This window comes from Propithecus coquereli, unplaced genomic scaffold (genome assembly GCF_000956105.1).
Source record: "Propithecus coquereli isolate 6110/MARCELLA unplaced genomic scaffold, Pcoq_1.0 Scaffold34, whole genome shotgun sequence".
Classification (NCBI taxonomy): Eukaryota; Metazoa; Chordata; class Mammalia; order Primates; family Indriidae; genus Propithecus; species Propithecus coquereli.
Window position 1 is genome coordinate 11124392 of NW_012149063.1, and position 15086 is coordinate 11139477.

At 40.8% G+C, this 15086-nt stretch overlaps 1 protein-coding gene across 1 annotated transcript in view; it reads right to left on the reverse strand.

Annotated features, from left to right (window-relative positions):
* TTN (titin) overlaps positions 1-15086 on the reverse strand; it is a 274373-nt gene that overhangs the window by 17472 nt on the left and 241815 nt on the right. The window contains exons 277-296 of the mRNA XM_012650762.1: positions 14326-14622; positions 13631-14218; positions 13234-13536; positions 12821-13117; positions 11120-11407; positions 10708-11007; positions 10151-10453; positions 9747-10052; positions 7866-9632; positions 7263-7556; positions 6261-6548; positions 5844-6143; positions 3675-5741; positions 3271-3573; positions 2868-3173; positions 2481-2771; positions 2089-2385; positions 1665-1970; positions 492-797; positions 126-407 (exon numbers count right to left, since the gene is read on the reverse strand). Coding sequence (XP_012506216.1) covers positions 126-407; positions 492-797; positions 1665-1970; positions 2089-2385; positions 2481-2771; positions 2868-3173; positions 3271-3573; positions 3675-5741; positions 5844-6143; positions 6261-6548; positions 7263-7556; positions 7866-9632; positions 9747-10052; positions 10151-10453; positions 10708-11007; positions 11120-11407; positions 12821-13117; positions 13234-13536; positions 13631-14218; positions 14326-14622 — 9489 coding nt within the window. The remainder of the gene's footprint in view (positions 1-125; positions 408-491; positions 798-1664; positions 1971-2088; positions 2386-2480; positions 2772-2867; positions 3174-3270; positions 3574-3674; positions 5742-5843; positions 6144-6260; positions 6549-7262; positions 7557-7865; positions 9633-9746; positions 10053-10150; positions 10454-10707; positions 11008-11119; positions 11408-12820; positions 13118-13233; positions 13537-13630; positions 14219-14325; positions 14623-15086) is intronic.

Consider the following 15086-nt stretch of genomic DNA (forward strand, 5'->3'; position numbering starts at 1 on the left):
CCTTTTTTGGGGGTGGGGATATAATCAACATAGTTCTTTTCTAGAGAGGTGATCAATCACAGGTTCAGGTGTATCTTATTAGAGAATCTACTCATAGCATAGTTAATTTTAAGAAAAATGCTTACCATATACTTTAACAAGGACTGTTGCTGATTTTTTGCCAGACTGATTTTCGGCTTCGATTGTGTATTTTCCAGCATCATACCGATTAACTTTGTCCACAATAAGTAACGAGTAGCTATCAGTGGTGTCAATAATTGCCCGGTTTGCAAGGTCAATACCCTGCTTGTTCCACGTGATGACAGGAGGTGGTCTTCCAGACACAGACACCATCAGGCGCAAGGAGGCCCCAGCCCTGATGGTCACAGTCCTCTTTAGATCGTCTGCAAGCTCAAGATCTGGAATTTCTGGAAAGTAATGTCAAAATTTAATTAATTCGTGGACAGGTGTGAGGAGAAAATAATTTGCCTACAAGCTTATAGTATAAATACCTATTCTTTCCACGGGCTCGATTTTGGCAGTTGATTCACTGTATTCACTCATGCCCTTCACGTTCACAGCAGCAACTCTGAAGGAATATTTCTGGCCCATTTTCAGGTCTGGTACAGTAAATTCAGTATTTCTTATTGTGGCATTGGTATGCACTCGGTACCACTGATCGGTGTTTTCCTCTTGCATTTCCAGAACGTATCCTATGATGTCAGTACCACCGTCGTATGTGGGCTTCGTCCATGCCAGACTAATGCTGTACTTGGTGGTATCCACAACTCTTGGAGCAGAAGGTGGTCCAGGGGTGTCTGTGGAATTTAAAAAGCGGGATGTAGATATAATGCAAATAAAGAAGTTTTGAGATTTGTATTTTTGGTTTTCAAGACTCATAAAAGCATTATTGCTCTTTGTCCACACTCACCAAGATAATCCTGATATTACAGGGCAGTACTGTTTGCTACACTAGCATTATTATTGTCTTAAGGCTTAAATTGCTTTAGGAAGGTAGATGTTTCTTTCCTCCCACTTTGGCTAGCTTTGCTGTATTCTTCTATGTTAGCTAAGCTCATCACTTAAAGTTCCCATTCTCAGTACTTTTCTTCAGTTGCTTGTCTTTCACTGGGCTATCACTTGCCACTTCTACATTTCTAATGAATATAAGAATCAGTTTCCTCAACTTCCCCTATTCAGTCCCAATGACTTATTGCTTTTAGTTCTTGGGCTCTGACTCTGTAAAAGAATTTGCCACTTATTTTTGAAGTTCTTGTGATGATTATTTTGTTAGAAACTTATTAAAATACTAGAAACTTTATGCACTTGCTAAGCCTCTTCCTAAAAGGGATTTTGCCTTTTTTCTTTTCAGTAGTTATTGTCAGTACAATGTATTTTTCTTTATTCTTAAGACTTATACAATATATACCTTTCATGTTGGTAGTAGATTATTTTTTTTCATTAATTGGAAAATACTGCAACAATTTTTAGCAATGCTAATTGCTAACTTATCAACAGATGTAGTAGTTAAAATGTTCTCTGACTTAGGCTATATTCAAGATCATGCTACTAAGCATATGAGATCATTCATGAATTATACAAATTCTTAGAAACGGCATATTGGAAAATGATTTGTCATATGGTTTTGATGGGCATTAGATTTATGCATAATTCTTGGAACTCACATGAGGGTTCTCTGCATGCGATGAAGTTGGAAGCTTCGCTGGGCTCACTGTTACCAGCAGCATTCACTGCAGTCACCCGGAACTGGTAATCACAACCTTCCATCAGGCTGGTCACCTTCAGCCTGGTATCATATACCACATAGTCTTTGTTGACACGTGTCCAGCGCAGGCTCTTCTTCTCACGTTTGTCTACTAGGTAGTTGCTGATTTCATTGCCACCATCAGATTCAGGTTTTGTCCACTGAATGATGATATGCTCTTTGCTGGCACTGACTTCTTCAGGTATGCCAGGTTGCGATGGAATAGCTGTTGATATTTTTATGAAAATAAGGATGATCAGAATTGCACAGAATCACTATTTACACGGCACCCCTGATCCCATGTCATTTCGAGCACCAAATTGTTTAAAAGTGTTAATACTCACTGAATGAGTTTCTGGCTACAACTGGCTGTGTTTCAACAGGCACACCAGGGCCATATTTATTTACTGCCCTCACTCGGAATATGTATTCATTGTTCTTGATGAGTCTGGTAACTACATAGGATAGGGTTGGGCATTCGGCTTCAACAATCACCCAGTTGAGCCTGCTAGTCTCGCGTCTTTCCACGATGTAGTGAGTTATTTCTGCTCCTCCGTCTTCCTGAGGAAGGGTCCAGGCTAAAGTACACTTCTCTTCTGTGACTCTGCTGACAGTGAGCTTTCCACACGGGCCAGGGGAATCTGAAACAGGCATAATGACAAGCCACGATGAAGACCATTCTTTCTGCCCACATTTGAAAATTCTATAGAAATGTGAGGACATCTGACATGCTTACCAAGCACTTTGATCATGACAGACACGGCCTTGGTCCCGCTGGCATTCTTCACTGTTAAAGTGTATTTTCCACTGTCACTTCTGTCACAAAACTTGATCACAGCAGTTGCTCGTTTGCCAGTATACTGCAAAGAGACTTTTTCACACATATCTAGTTCCTTGTCTCCTTTGGTCCAGATAATTTTGGGTTCAGGTTTGCCACCAACTGCGGCATCCAGAACAAGATCAGAACCTGCTCTGATGGTAACCAGATCGCCCTGTAATCGGGCATCCAGTTCAGCTTTGGGTGGAGCTGTCAGTAGGGAAAATAGAGGCAAATGAATATCTGACAGTTTATTTTCATATAAATTGTGATAATTTAAAAAGGAGAACATCGACTATTTCCTACCGTATTCATCGCGGCAGGTGACAGGGCCTGTAGATTCAGAGCCTTTGCTAATTACCCCTGCTGCATTTTTGGCTAACACACGGAACTCGTAAGTGTCTCCTTCACTGAGAGCAGTCACGGTGAAGAAATTGTCAGATACGATGGTATAGTTGCACTTCAGCCAGCGACCATCTCCTATCTCACTGACTGGCTTACGCTCTATGATGTAGCCCACAACCTTGCTGCCTCCGTCATACACCGGGGCAGACCAAATCAGTGATACTGTTGATCTCGTGACATCTGTCACCTCTGGTCTGCCTGGTGCATCTAGAAGGGATGTAAAATTAAGGTTAAAAAACACAACTCTGAGTTCTACTAGTACCAGTGATAATAAGCAAAGGTACCCTTAAATTTTGATACATACCAACTGGATTTTGAGCCATTATAGGTCTTGAAGCTTCACTGGCCTTGCTAACACCTGCAGCATTGAGTGCATAAGTTCTGAACTGGTATTCCAGCCCTTCTACTAAACCACTCACTTTATAGTTGCACTCTAAGCACGGCACTTTGTTTTCTTTCACCCAAAGAATGGTGTTACGTTCTTTCTTCTCAACCCAGTAGCCAATGATTTTACTGCCACCATCATGGTAGGGCTCTTCCCAACGAATAGACATGGCATTGGCAGACACGTGGTATACCTCAGGTCTGGTAGGAGCACTTGGTGGGACTAAATATAAAAAAAGCCATCAAATATGAATACAGTTTTATAAAATTCAGGGGAAATATTTAATAATAGAGAGATAATAATATTATCTTCATTTTTCTTACCAAATGGATGTTCAGCAATTATTGGTGCTGATTCAAGAGGCTTGCTGACACCAAATCTGTTCTCTGAACTGACACGGAAAGAATATTCCATGTATTTTGTGAGATGAGTGACTTTAATCTGAGTGCGCTTGACACTGGAATTGACAAGCTGCCACGCTGTTGTACCCGATTCACGCTTTTCAACTATGTAATTAGTAATTTCAGTTCCTCCATCATCTTTAGGTTCAGCCCACGATAGGACACAGGATTCAGCCGAGACAGATGAGACCTCGATGGGGCCAGTTACTGGACCTGGCCTTCCAATGACCACAACCGTGATGGTAAATGTTTTAACACCAGCTGTATTCTCTAGGGTCAGGAAGTATCTGCCAGAGTCACCTCTCATGCTGTCCTTCACAGATAGGGTGGTTCTGTCTTTTGTTGTTGTGATACTCATTCGATCTGTTTCCTTAAGTCTCATTTCTTCTAGCTTCCATGTTACCCTGGGGGCAGGACGACCACTGATTGGTACATCAATGGTAAATGTGCTTCCTGCTTTGCAAGTTATGAGCTGATTGGTAATTCCAGTGAGGTCAGCAGTGGGCTCAATTTGAGGCTCCTTAATGATGACAGAAGAGAAGGCTTCCCTGGGTTCACTATAGCCAGCGTCATTCTTGGCCTTTACACGGAATTCATATTCAGTGTTCTCAACAAGGCGCTCCACTGTGAAAGTCATCTGTTTGGTGTGACCAGCTTCAACCCAGAAGTTAGATCCCTTTTGTCTCATTTCGAGCAGGTAGCCAGTGATCCGGCTACCTCCATCGTGGTCAGGTTTAAGCCAAGCTAAGACCGCAGAGGATTTGCTAGTGTCAATGATATCCAGTCTCTTAGGTGGAGCAGGCTGTTCTGTGGCTACAACTGGTTCTGGCATTTCATAGGGTTCACCAACACCATACTCATTTTCTGCAGAAACACGGAAGTAGTATGGGACACCTTCTGCCAGGTCATTGACCTTGAGGATCTGACGAATGCATTTTTCACTGACAACCTGCCAACTACGGCGGCTTGCTTCACGTTTCTCTACTATGTAGTGATGGATTCGGGCACCACCATCAAGGAGAGGGGCATCCCACATCAATGTAAGGGATCCCCGGGTCACATCCTTGAAGGTAATTGGGCCAGGTGGCCCCGGAGAATCTAGCACTTTTACGGTGAATGTGATTGACTTACTACCACTGTTGTTTTCCACAGTTAGGGTATATTTCCCTGCATCATTTCTGTTGCAGTTTTCCACTGTGAGGGTGCTGAAGGAGTCTGTGGTATGGATATCAGCCCGAATACTAAGGTTAGAGTCGGGTTTGCTCCACACAGCCGTTGGAGTAGGTCTACCTTGGTAGGCAATGAAGAGGCGAATACTGGCCCCAGCTCTAACAATGTGAGTCTGCTTGAAGTTCGCGTCGATGTCTAACTCAGGAGCTGTTAATCGGTCAACTGCTTTAATTGTGCCGGCTACTTCGCAGCTGTCTCCTTTTCCAGCACCGTTGATAGCGCTAACTCGGAATTTGTATTCTTCCCCTGCTTGCAGGTCAGTGACTGTATATCTTGTTTTCACACATGCCTCTGCATTCACCTTATGCCAGTCTCCTAAGTCAGCTTTGCACATTTCAATAATATACCCAATTATTTCCATGCCTCCATCAAACACTGGCCTAGACCATTCTAAGCTCACAGTTGTCTTTGATGTGTCTGTCACTTTGACCACCGTGGGAGCACCTGGTGGGCTGACAGGCTCTCTGCATTTAATTAGTCTTGAGATGCCACTTGCAGGTCCTACTCCTGCAGCATTTTCGGCCATGACATGGAATTCATACTCATTGCCTTCTGTCAGACCAGTGACTTTGTATCTCGTCTCGCAGATTGGTCGTTTGCTGATCACTTTTACCCATCTTGTGCTTTTCTTTTCTCTTCTTTCAAGGATATAATGCTGAATTTCATTGCCACCATCTGATTCTGGCCTTGCCCATGTCAGGGTAATGCTATTGCCTGTGACATTGCTAGGTTCTGGAGTGCCAGGGGCATCAGGAACACCTGTAAAATGAAGACAAAAACAAAACCCAGAACCAGTTAGACACATTTGCTTGGAAAGTTAATCTTATGCCATAGTACCACTTAGTAAAAATGCCAACTTACTGTATTGTATTTGAGCAATCACTGGGTCAGACTCAAGTGGCCTGCCAACACCAAACTTGTTAACTGCAGAAACACGGAACTGGTATTCATTGCCGTTTATTAGTTTAATGGCAGTGTAACTGTGGGCTTCACATTTATCCTCAATTAGTGCCCAAGCAAGTCTGCTAGTTTCTCGTTTTTCAATCATGTAGTGGGTTATAGGAGCACAGCCGTCATTGAGTGGAGCATCCCACCACAGAGTCATCTTCTCGCCAGTAATGTTGGTGAATCTTATTGGCCCAACTACTTTTCCTGGTGTATCTATAAGAAAAAGGTTCCAGAGTTAGTTTCCTTTTCCTTGTCCATTAAAATACAATTAGGCAGGTCTCTAATCCAAGTCTCATAAATGACAACATTAAGAAGCTATTTCAAAAGTACCTTGTACTTTCACTTTAATTTCTGCTTTGGTGGAACCAGATATATTTTTGGCTTCCACTGTATATATGCCACTATGGTCCCGAGTAGCATCTCTAACAAAGAGGCTGGTGGATCCAAGGACATCGGTTATTTCCATATTCATTTTCTTTTCAATTTCTACTCCATCTTTGAGCCAGGTTACTCGAGGTACTGGTCGTCCTTGTACCAAAGCTTTAATTCTAAGGCTCTCTCCGGACTTAATAATGACACCATCAAAGTACTCAGGGCCAAACTCTACTGTTGGTGGAACTATGAAAGAAACAGAATGACTATTTATTAGTCTGGTTTAATAAAGACATACATAAACGTATTTTTCATTAGTACTATATCATAAAGCCTGGAAGGGTAATGACTTCTACCATGCTACCAAAGTCTATTTTGAAAGTAGGATTAGTAATTGAGAATTTAGACTATAGAGTTAAACATTTGTCTATTATTAGATTATTTCCTTTGTTACATCTGACATGTTATTTATTATGCATTGCTCTTTGTAAAAAGATAAAGGAAACATTTACAGATCATTTACTTCCTAATACTGCTGCATATTCAAACAAGTTCCTGTAAGAGGCCATCAGCTTCACCCAAACAAGGTGATGATTATGTTGCTGAATGTATTTGTATTTTAATAACTTCAGTGAAGATGGCTAGTTATTCTTGAGGGCCTTTTTCTTTATTTATTATAAGTGGCTAAAATCACAAAGCTAAAATCCCCTTTGTACTTGCTGCATACTTTTTATATGGGAATAGAGTGAAATAATAGACATGGTAAAAAGAATTGATGCCAATTAATTTTTTTCTTCTCTTCATCTGAAAGGAAGAAAGAGCAAATTCATCTACATAGCAACCTTGCATAATCTGTATGAAATGATGTTTCTGTTCCCATTTTACAGACCAGGAGTCAAAAGTATTTTTTAAAGATGTGAGTGCTCTTAGTCACAGTGGAAATCAATTGTAAATGCTTACCATTTTCATCTCTTGTCATAATAATGCCAGAAGACTGTGAGGGTGGGCTTATAGTTCCGACAGCATTTCTTGCAATTATTCTGAACTCGTATCTATCCCCGGGACTAAGTCCTGTGACTGTATACTGACATTCACTGACGTCAGTGAAGTTGCATCTAGTCCAGCGATCGCTCCCTTGCCGTTTCTCAATGCTGTAGGCCACAATCTTACTGCCCCCATCACGCAGTGGTGGGTTCCATTTAAGTGTGATGGTTTCCCGGGTGACATCGATGTAGTCAGGAGTGCCAGGTGGGTCTAAAAAATTATAAGGCAGTTAAATGGATGATTAGGTCTGTAATCAGGTCTTAATCATCAATGAAAGAAAAATAGAATGAATAATAAAATCCCCCAAACTCATTTTCCTCGTTAGTTTCAATTTTCTGTTTTATAGTCTTTAAAAAGAACTTTAAATGATTTTATTAGACTGATTTAAGGTCATTCCCCTTGCTTTACATGACCAGTTCTTGAGTGATAAGAAGATATAGAAGAAAAGGAGTGTTTGATTCATTTGTTACTAACACCTTCAACTGCTGAATTAAGTATATTTGAATTATAATCGCTTACCTACTGGGGAAACAGCTAAGGTAAATTTGCTTGGGTCGCTAGGTGCGCTCAGGCCAGCAGAATTTTCAGCATACACGCGGAATTGGTAATCCAGACCTTCCATTAGTCCGGTAGCTCTATATTCTCTTCCAGAGATCGGTGATAGATTAACTTTTTGCCAGAGGATGCTATTTCTTTCTTTCTTTTCAACATGGAATCCAGTAACTTCTGAACCACCGTCATAAACTGGAGCATCCCAAGTTAGTGACATGCCATCAGAAGTCACATTGTATATAACTGGCTTTCCTGGGGGGCCAGGAATCCTGAACTGGTGTTTTGCCACAATAATGTTTGAGACGAGTGGTTGGCTGACTCCGTATCTGTTTTCTGCCCTAACTCTGAACTGGTACTCAGAGTCTTTGACTAGATTAGGAACTTTGAAAGTTGTCCTGGCAACACTTGAACAGACCATTTTCCAATTAGTTTGTGAAGCTTCCCGCTTCTCAATGCTGTAACAAGTAATTTCTCCTCCTCCATCATCTTCAGGCACATCCCATGACATGATGACACTGTCAGCCTTGATTTCCTCAAATCGAATCGGTCCTTTGGGCTTTGATGGTGGGCCGAGGGTGATGACTGTAATGGGGAATGAGTTTCTGCACACCGCGTTGTCAAGAATTACGGTGTATTTCCCTCCATGCTCCTTCTTGACATTCTTAATACTAAAAGTAATTTTGTTTTCGGTTTTGCTGAAACGAACATACTCGCTTTCTTTCAGTGGCAAGCCATCTTTCAGCCAACTGATAGATGGTTTGGGTTTTCCTTTATAAGGTAATTCAAGGTGCACATTGTGCCCAATTCTCACGCTTACTTGTGCCCCAGGGATTTCTGACAGGTCAACTTCAGGTGTAATGACAAGCTCTTTCACTGTAATTGGCCCAATAGTGACAGCATCACTCAGTCCTTTCTCATTTTTGGCAAACACTCTGAATTCCAGGACTGACTGTTCCTTCAGTTGGCCAACCTCAATCTCACATGCCTTACTTATGCCAGCATGTGACCATGTTTGTTCACCTTTACCTTTCCTTTCCACAACATAATCTGTGATGATGCTACCACCGTCAAAGTCAGGTTTGGTCCAGCTGAGGGTAACGGATGTCTTTGTTGAGTCTTTCATTGAGAGATCACGCACTGGAGCTGGAACTTCAGCAGCCTTCACCGGCTCTGTAGTATCACAGGGTTCACCGATTCCAATTTCATTTTCTGCAAGAACTCTGAAGAAGTATGGCGTTTTCTCTGACAAGTCTGTTAGCTTAAAGGATGTGCTGGAACATTTGTGGGACACGACAGACCATGTTCTTTTTGTGGCATCTCTCTTTTCAACAACATAATTAATTATGGGAGATCCTCCGTCGATGAGAGGAGGCTCCCAGAGCAAAGTGACAGTGCCCTGAGAAACATGTTTAACCTGTAGTTTCTGGCAGGCAGCTGGTGTATCAAGCACTTTAACATTCACAGTTGAAGACTTTGGTTGACCAACTCCATTTTCTATTGTGAGAATATATTTTCCTGTGTCATTGCGAGTAACTTGAGGAATAGTGAGTAATGAAGATGAATCAGTGTTTTGAATGCTGTATCTGGCATCACTGCCAAGATTCTTCTCATCTTTTCTCCATGTGACAGTAGGCGGAGGTCTGCCTCTAAAGGGAATCAACACTTGTACATCTTCACCAGCTTTAGCTATCACAGAGGTTCTGAGGGCCACATCGAGGTCAATCTCTGGTTCCTCTGTAGACATAAAATGGACATACACAATGAATTTTAAAAGCAAGAAAATGAGGGATTTTTTTTGAAGCACTTTAATAAAAAAATAAAAACATAAACACACCAGTAGGTACATACCAAGTATATCTTTAGCTTGTGCAGGTTCGGTCATTTCTATAGGTTCTCCCTGTCCAGCGCAGTTTACAGCAGATACACGGAAGTAGTAATTGACTGCAGGGATCAGGTTAGATACCACATATTCTGTAGTTCTGACCTCTCCTTTGGCGGAGACAGTAGTCCATTCCTCTTCCTCTCCTTGTCTCATCTCGACAACGTAGCCAGTAACAGCACTGCCCCCATCATAGACAGGTTTACTCCAGCCAAGAGTGATGGATGACTTAGTTGAGTCTGCGATTCTTATCTTAGCAGGTGGACCTGGAGGATCTGGAATGGCCATTCACAGTACAGTAATTACACAATCATGTACAATTTAGTTACACAAAAGAAATATAGGTGAAGATGCTGCATGTATGAGCACTTACCAATAGGATCAGCAGCTCTGTAGAAGTCTGATGGTTCAGAGAATGGACCCTGTCCAGCAGCGTTTATAGCACAGACTCGGTATTGATAGTCACTGTTTTCTGTGAGTCCCGTCACTTTCTGTCTGGTGTCACGGATAGTCTCCTTTAGTACTTTAAACCATCCCAGACTCTTCTTATCTCGTTTTTCAAGGAAGTAGCCACTGACTTCACTACCACCATCTGCAACTGGCCTGCTCCAGACAACGGTCATTGAATTCTTGGTAATCTTTGTCACTTCTGGTGTGCCTGGTGGCCCAGGTGTAACTATTTAGAAAAAGAAAGGAAAATGAGTTATAAGGATCAACATTACCGATAAATTCTATCTTTCTATATTCAAATCCTATCCAAGAATATTACTTTCATTCATTATATTTTACACCTTGTGAAAAGGCTGGTAGTGAGACAAGATGTGATGCAAAAGAAAATTCTTTAAAACATATTCACAGGCTAGCAGAATACTTTATATTTATTTTTAAATTTTTTATGTGTTTTAGTTTTCTAATGAAATCATGTCTCACCAAATGCATTCTTGGCTATAACTGAATCAGATTCCAGTGGCTCCCCAATTCCATATTTGTTCACGGCTCGGACCCGGAAGATGTATTCATTTCCTTTGATAATTTTGGTAGTTGTAATGATGCACTCTTCCAAATTTTCAGCCACCATAGACCACACGACACGGCTCGTCTCACGCTTTTCCACAATATAGTGAGTGATTTTTGCGCCACCATCATCAGCTGGAGGCCGCCAGAGAAGGGTGATCTTTTCAGCAGTGACAGTCTTAAATTCAATGGGTCCACCTGGAGGTCCTGGCTTGTCTGCCAATGAAAGAACAGAACAATATCTTAGTACTTTTTAAAAGCCTACTAATTTAAAATTATTTTGCTGCAGGCAAACAAAATATGACATTGGTCTGTATTCAGCACCTACCAAGGATCTGCACTCTGATAGTTGCCGAGGCTGAGCCCATGGCATTCCTTAGCTTCAATTCGTAGCTTCCACTATTAAGGCGACTGGCATCTTTGATGAGTATAGATGCGAGGTCAGTGGTGTTTTCGACACACACCAGTGCATTGGTTTGTACTTCTTTATCATCCTTATACCATTCAATTGTAGGCTCGGGTTTGCCAGAAATGCCAGCTCTGAGCTTCACAGATGTACCTGCTCTATATTTGACAACTTCTGTATATTCTAGAGGTAAATCAATTACAGGTCCACCTGCAAGAAAAACAGATGAGAAATATTTAAAATATCGTAAGGATGAAAAAAATAGTTGCAACAACCTCAAAATAAGGTCACTGGTTCTTATTAAGTTTTATATATACACATAGTAGTTCTAATTCTATTCACAATATGCACACACGGTAGTTCTAATCCTATTCACCTGTTATTTCAAAAATTTAAATTTTATAGGCCACTCTTCTCTCTCAGGTAGGGAAGAAAGATTGTGAACAAGCTGTTTCCCAGTGACACTGCATTCATTGCACAGGGATTTAAGTGCCTTTTAAATGTATTTTAAAGTCTATTAGGTATTTTATTTGAGCAATGAAATGGGATATGGTAGTGAGAACATCACTGAAGAAGCTGCATTGTACATTTTCTTTTATTCTAGCTTCTCTTTCCTCTTCCTCTAACCACCTCCTATTCTTTTTCCTTTCCCTTCCTAGTTCACTGATATCGATGTGTGGCCAGTTCACATCAGACCCCTGACATCTGAATTCTCTACTTACAGAGCTACACACTCGCTGGACACGTTTTCTGTGAGACTGCTTAGAACTACTGAGAAACAGAACTCAATCTGACTCACTTTGCAGTCTCACCGGGACAGTGTCCAAAAAGCCTGGTTCGTAAAGAGCAGCCCTGGGATTCTTAGCATGAGGATGGGAGTGGACACTTTCGTCCCAGACACTAGAGAGCTCAGTGTCCTGCTTGAAAATGGAGAACTTTTAGAAAAAGTGTCACAGGGTACCTGACTCTCATAACATTTTAATTTTCAAACCACTGTTGAGTTGAATGTACCACTTATTTTCCAGAATGGTCAAGTATATGTATTTTGGACTAACAGTGATATAGAGAGGGCTCTGAAGTTTGTTTTCATCTTCACTCCATTGCTGATGAGCTGGCTGACCTTGGGGAAGTTATATAAGCACTCTCAATTTCTTCTGTAAAATGGGCTCATATTAGGGATGTTAGAACTAAGGGAGAGAATTCATGAAAAGTAGTCAATAAATGGTAGCTGCTGCTAATACTGTCATCATCAAAGTGTCTGTTTAGTCTGCCACTTATTTAAGAGCAATATTATCTGGGAACTCAACTATGGTTTTAATTATTGATTCTGATAGTTTAAAATAGAATGAAAGCACCAACTCATACAATCAGAGACTCATAAAAGGTTGAAGTTGGAAAGGCCCTTAGGTGTGTCCTGTAGTCCAACTCTCTCATTTTACAGTTAGGTCAAGAGGTCTGGAAAGGTTAAGGAATTTTCCTAAAAATCCCAGACAGTTCATAATTTCTTCCAAAAACATAATTAAGGCACATAGTAATAGTTATCCTACAGATTAGAACCAAAAAAAGTAAGGAAAAAGATTAAGTTAAATAGCCATGGGGATTCAGAGTATTAAAAATGCTTACCATAAGAATCAATGCATGTAACGGGGCCTACAATCTCAGATGGGTTGCTAATGGAACCAACAGCATTCCTAGCAAAGACACGGAATTCATACTGGGAATTCTGAGTCAAACCAGAGACAGTGAATTGAGTCTCAATAACGTTGGTGAAGCTGGCCTTGGTCCATCTGCCATCTGGAAGGTCACGTCTCTCAACGATATAGCCTGTAATCTTGCTTCCTCCATCGAAAGCTGGTTGTTGCCACGAAAGGGTGACAAAGTTCTTTGAAATATCAGTGACACGAACATTTCTTGGGGATTCTGTGGTAATAAGAGAAAGCAGATTAGCGGCACTATGCCAATATAATTTTGCTCTGTAGAAATAAGATTTGCATTTTTAAGTTGTCAGAACTGTCCTTCTCATGACAAATACATACCACAGGCATCAATGGCCAAGACTGGTTCAGAAGGATGGCTGGGTTTTCCAACACCAGCAGCATTTTCTGCATATACCCTGAATTCGTAAATAAGCCCAGCACTGATCGTTGTGACTTTGAAGTGAGTTGTGCGGATGACCATTTTGTTGGCTTTTTGCCATAAAATACTGTTTCTGTCCTTCATTTCCAGATGATAGCCTATGACTGGACTGCCTCCATTCGACACTGGTTCATGCCAGCCCACAGTGATGCTTTCTCGAGTAACATTAGTGACCCATGGTGTAGATGGCGGTCCAGGTGTTGCTACAAAAGAGAGAAATCCCCTAGATTAATACAGGCACTTAAAACATTTATGGTACATGAAAACCTGGGATCTTTGCAAAGTTTGACAACTTACTGTATGGTAGTTTGACAGTCACACAAGCTGAATCTATGTGATCACTGATGCCAAAGCGGTTTTCTGCCTTGATACGGAATTGGTATTCTTCTCCTGTGGTCAGTTTCATGACTTTCATCATGGTTCTTGCAACTGTTGCAGACACTTCAGTCCATGCTGCTGTACTTGTTTCTCTCTTGAGTACAATGTAATTGGTAACTTGACTTCCACCATCATATTTAGGTGGCTCCCATTTGAGAATCACACTTTCTTCGGTTACATCACTAATAATAACAGGGCCGGTTGGGGGACCAGGCCTGTCTAGCACAATGATGTTAATGAAAGCTTTGGTTGTTCCACTGGAGTTGGCAGCCGTGATCTCGTATCTTCCAGCATCAGCAGCAACACTTTCTTTGAGATTGATGGTCAGGTTCTCAGCAGTAATTTCAGTATTAAATCTCATGGTTGCCTTCAGGGGAGCACCATCTCTTGATAAGGTCACTTTGGGTAGTGGTTTTCCAGAAATTGGAATGTCAACTTTGAGGTTTGAACCAGCTCTAACATATACGGTGTGACTTGGGAAATTCTTCATATCAATTTCAGGTGGTTCTGAAAAATAAGAGTATGGAAAGTGAGAGTGAAAAAGAGTTTCTAAAAATCAACTTAAATAAATTCAAATAATTTCAAAGTTTGCTTCTACATAAAATTAGAAATACCTAGGCGCTCCTTAACAAGAACAGGGAGCAGAAGCTCTCTTGGATCACTCAGGCCAGCTTGATTTTCAGCAAACACCCGGAAAAAATATTCAGAATTCTCCCTCAGACCAGAAACAATGTGATGGGTTGACTTCACCACTGCACATTTAACCCAGTTTTTCTGTCCTTTTTCTAGTGCTTCGACAACATAGTGTACAATTCTGCTTCCACCATCGTGCTCCGGCTTCAGCCAGGTCAGAGAAACACTATCTTTGGATGTACTTGTTACTCCAAGTTTTTCAGGTGGGCTTGGTTTTTCTAAGGAAATAAAGCACCAAAAGAAAGGGAAGAATTATTACAACATTTTTTTCCTGTGCATTCTTCATGCATTGTCAATAGAAAACTTTTAAATGAAGGCCATATTTTTACTTCGATTTGAGTCTTCCTTCCCTTTTATATAACCAGTTTGGCTTCTGAGACAACCAGAGCTCCCCAATGCTATGTTCTTACATGTTATAGCATTCAAATTCAAATTAAGTGCCAAATAACTAGATTAAATGATAAAATTTACCCCAAATTTATCATGGGTATAAAAAGGAGGAACAAGATGAACAATCTTATAAGAAAGTTATCATACAGTTTCTGCACACACACATGCCCTATATATACACACATGTATATGCAGTTAGATTCAATTATACTTAAATTCAACATATATTATCCAATTCTAGCTATTTAAATTTCTATTTTTTTAAATCAATGAAAAACTTTCCCTGTTAAAG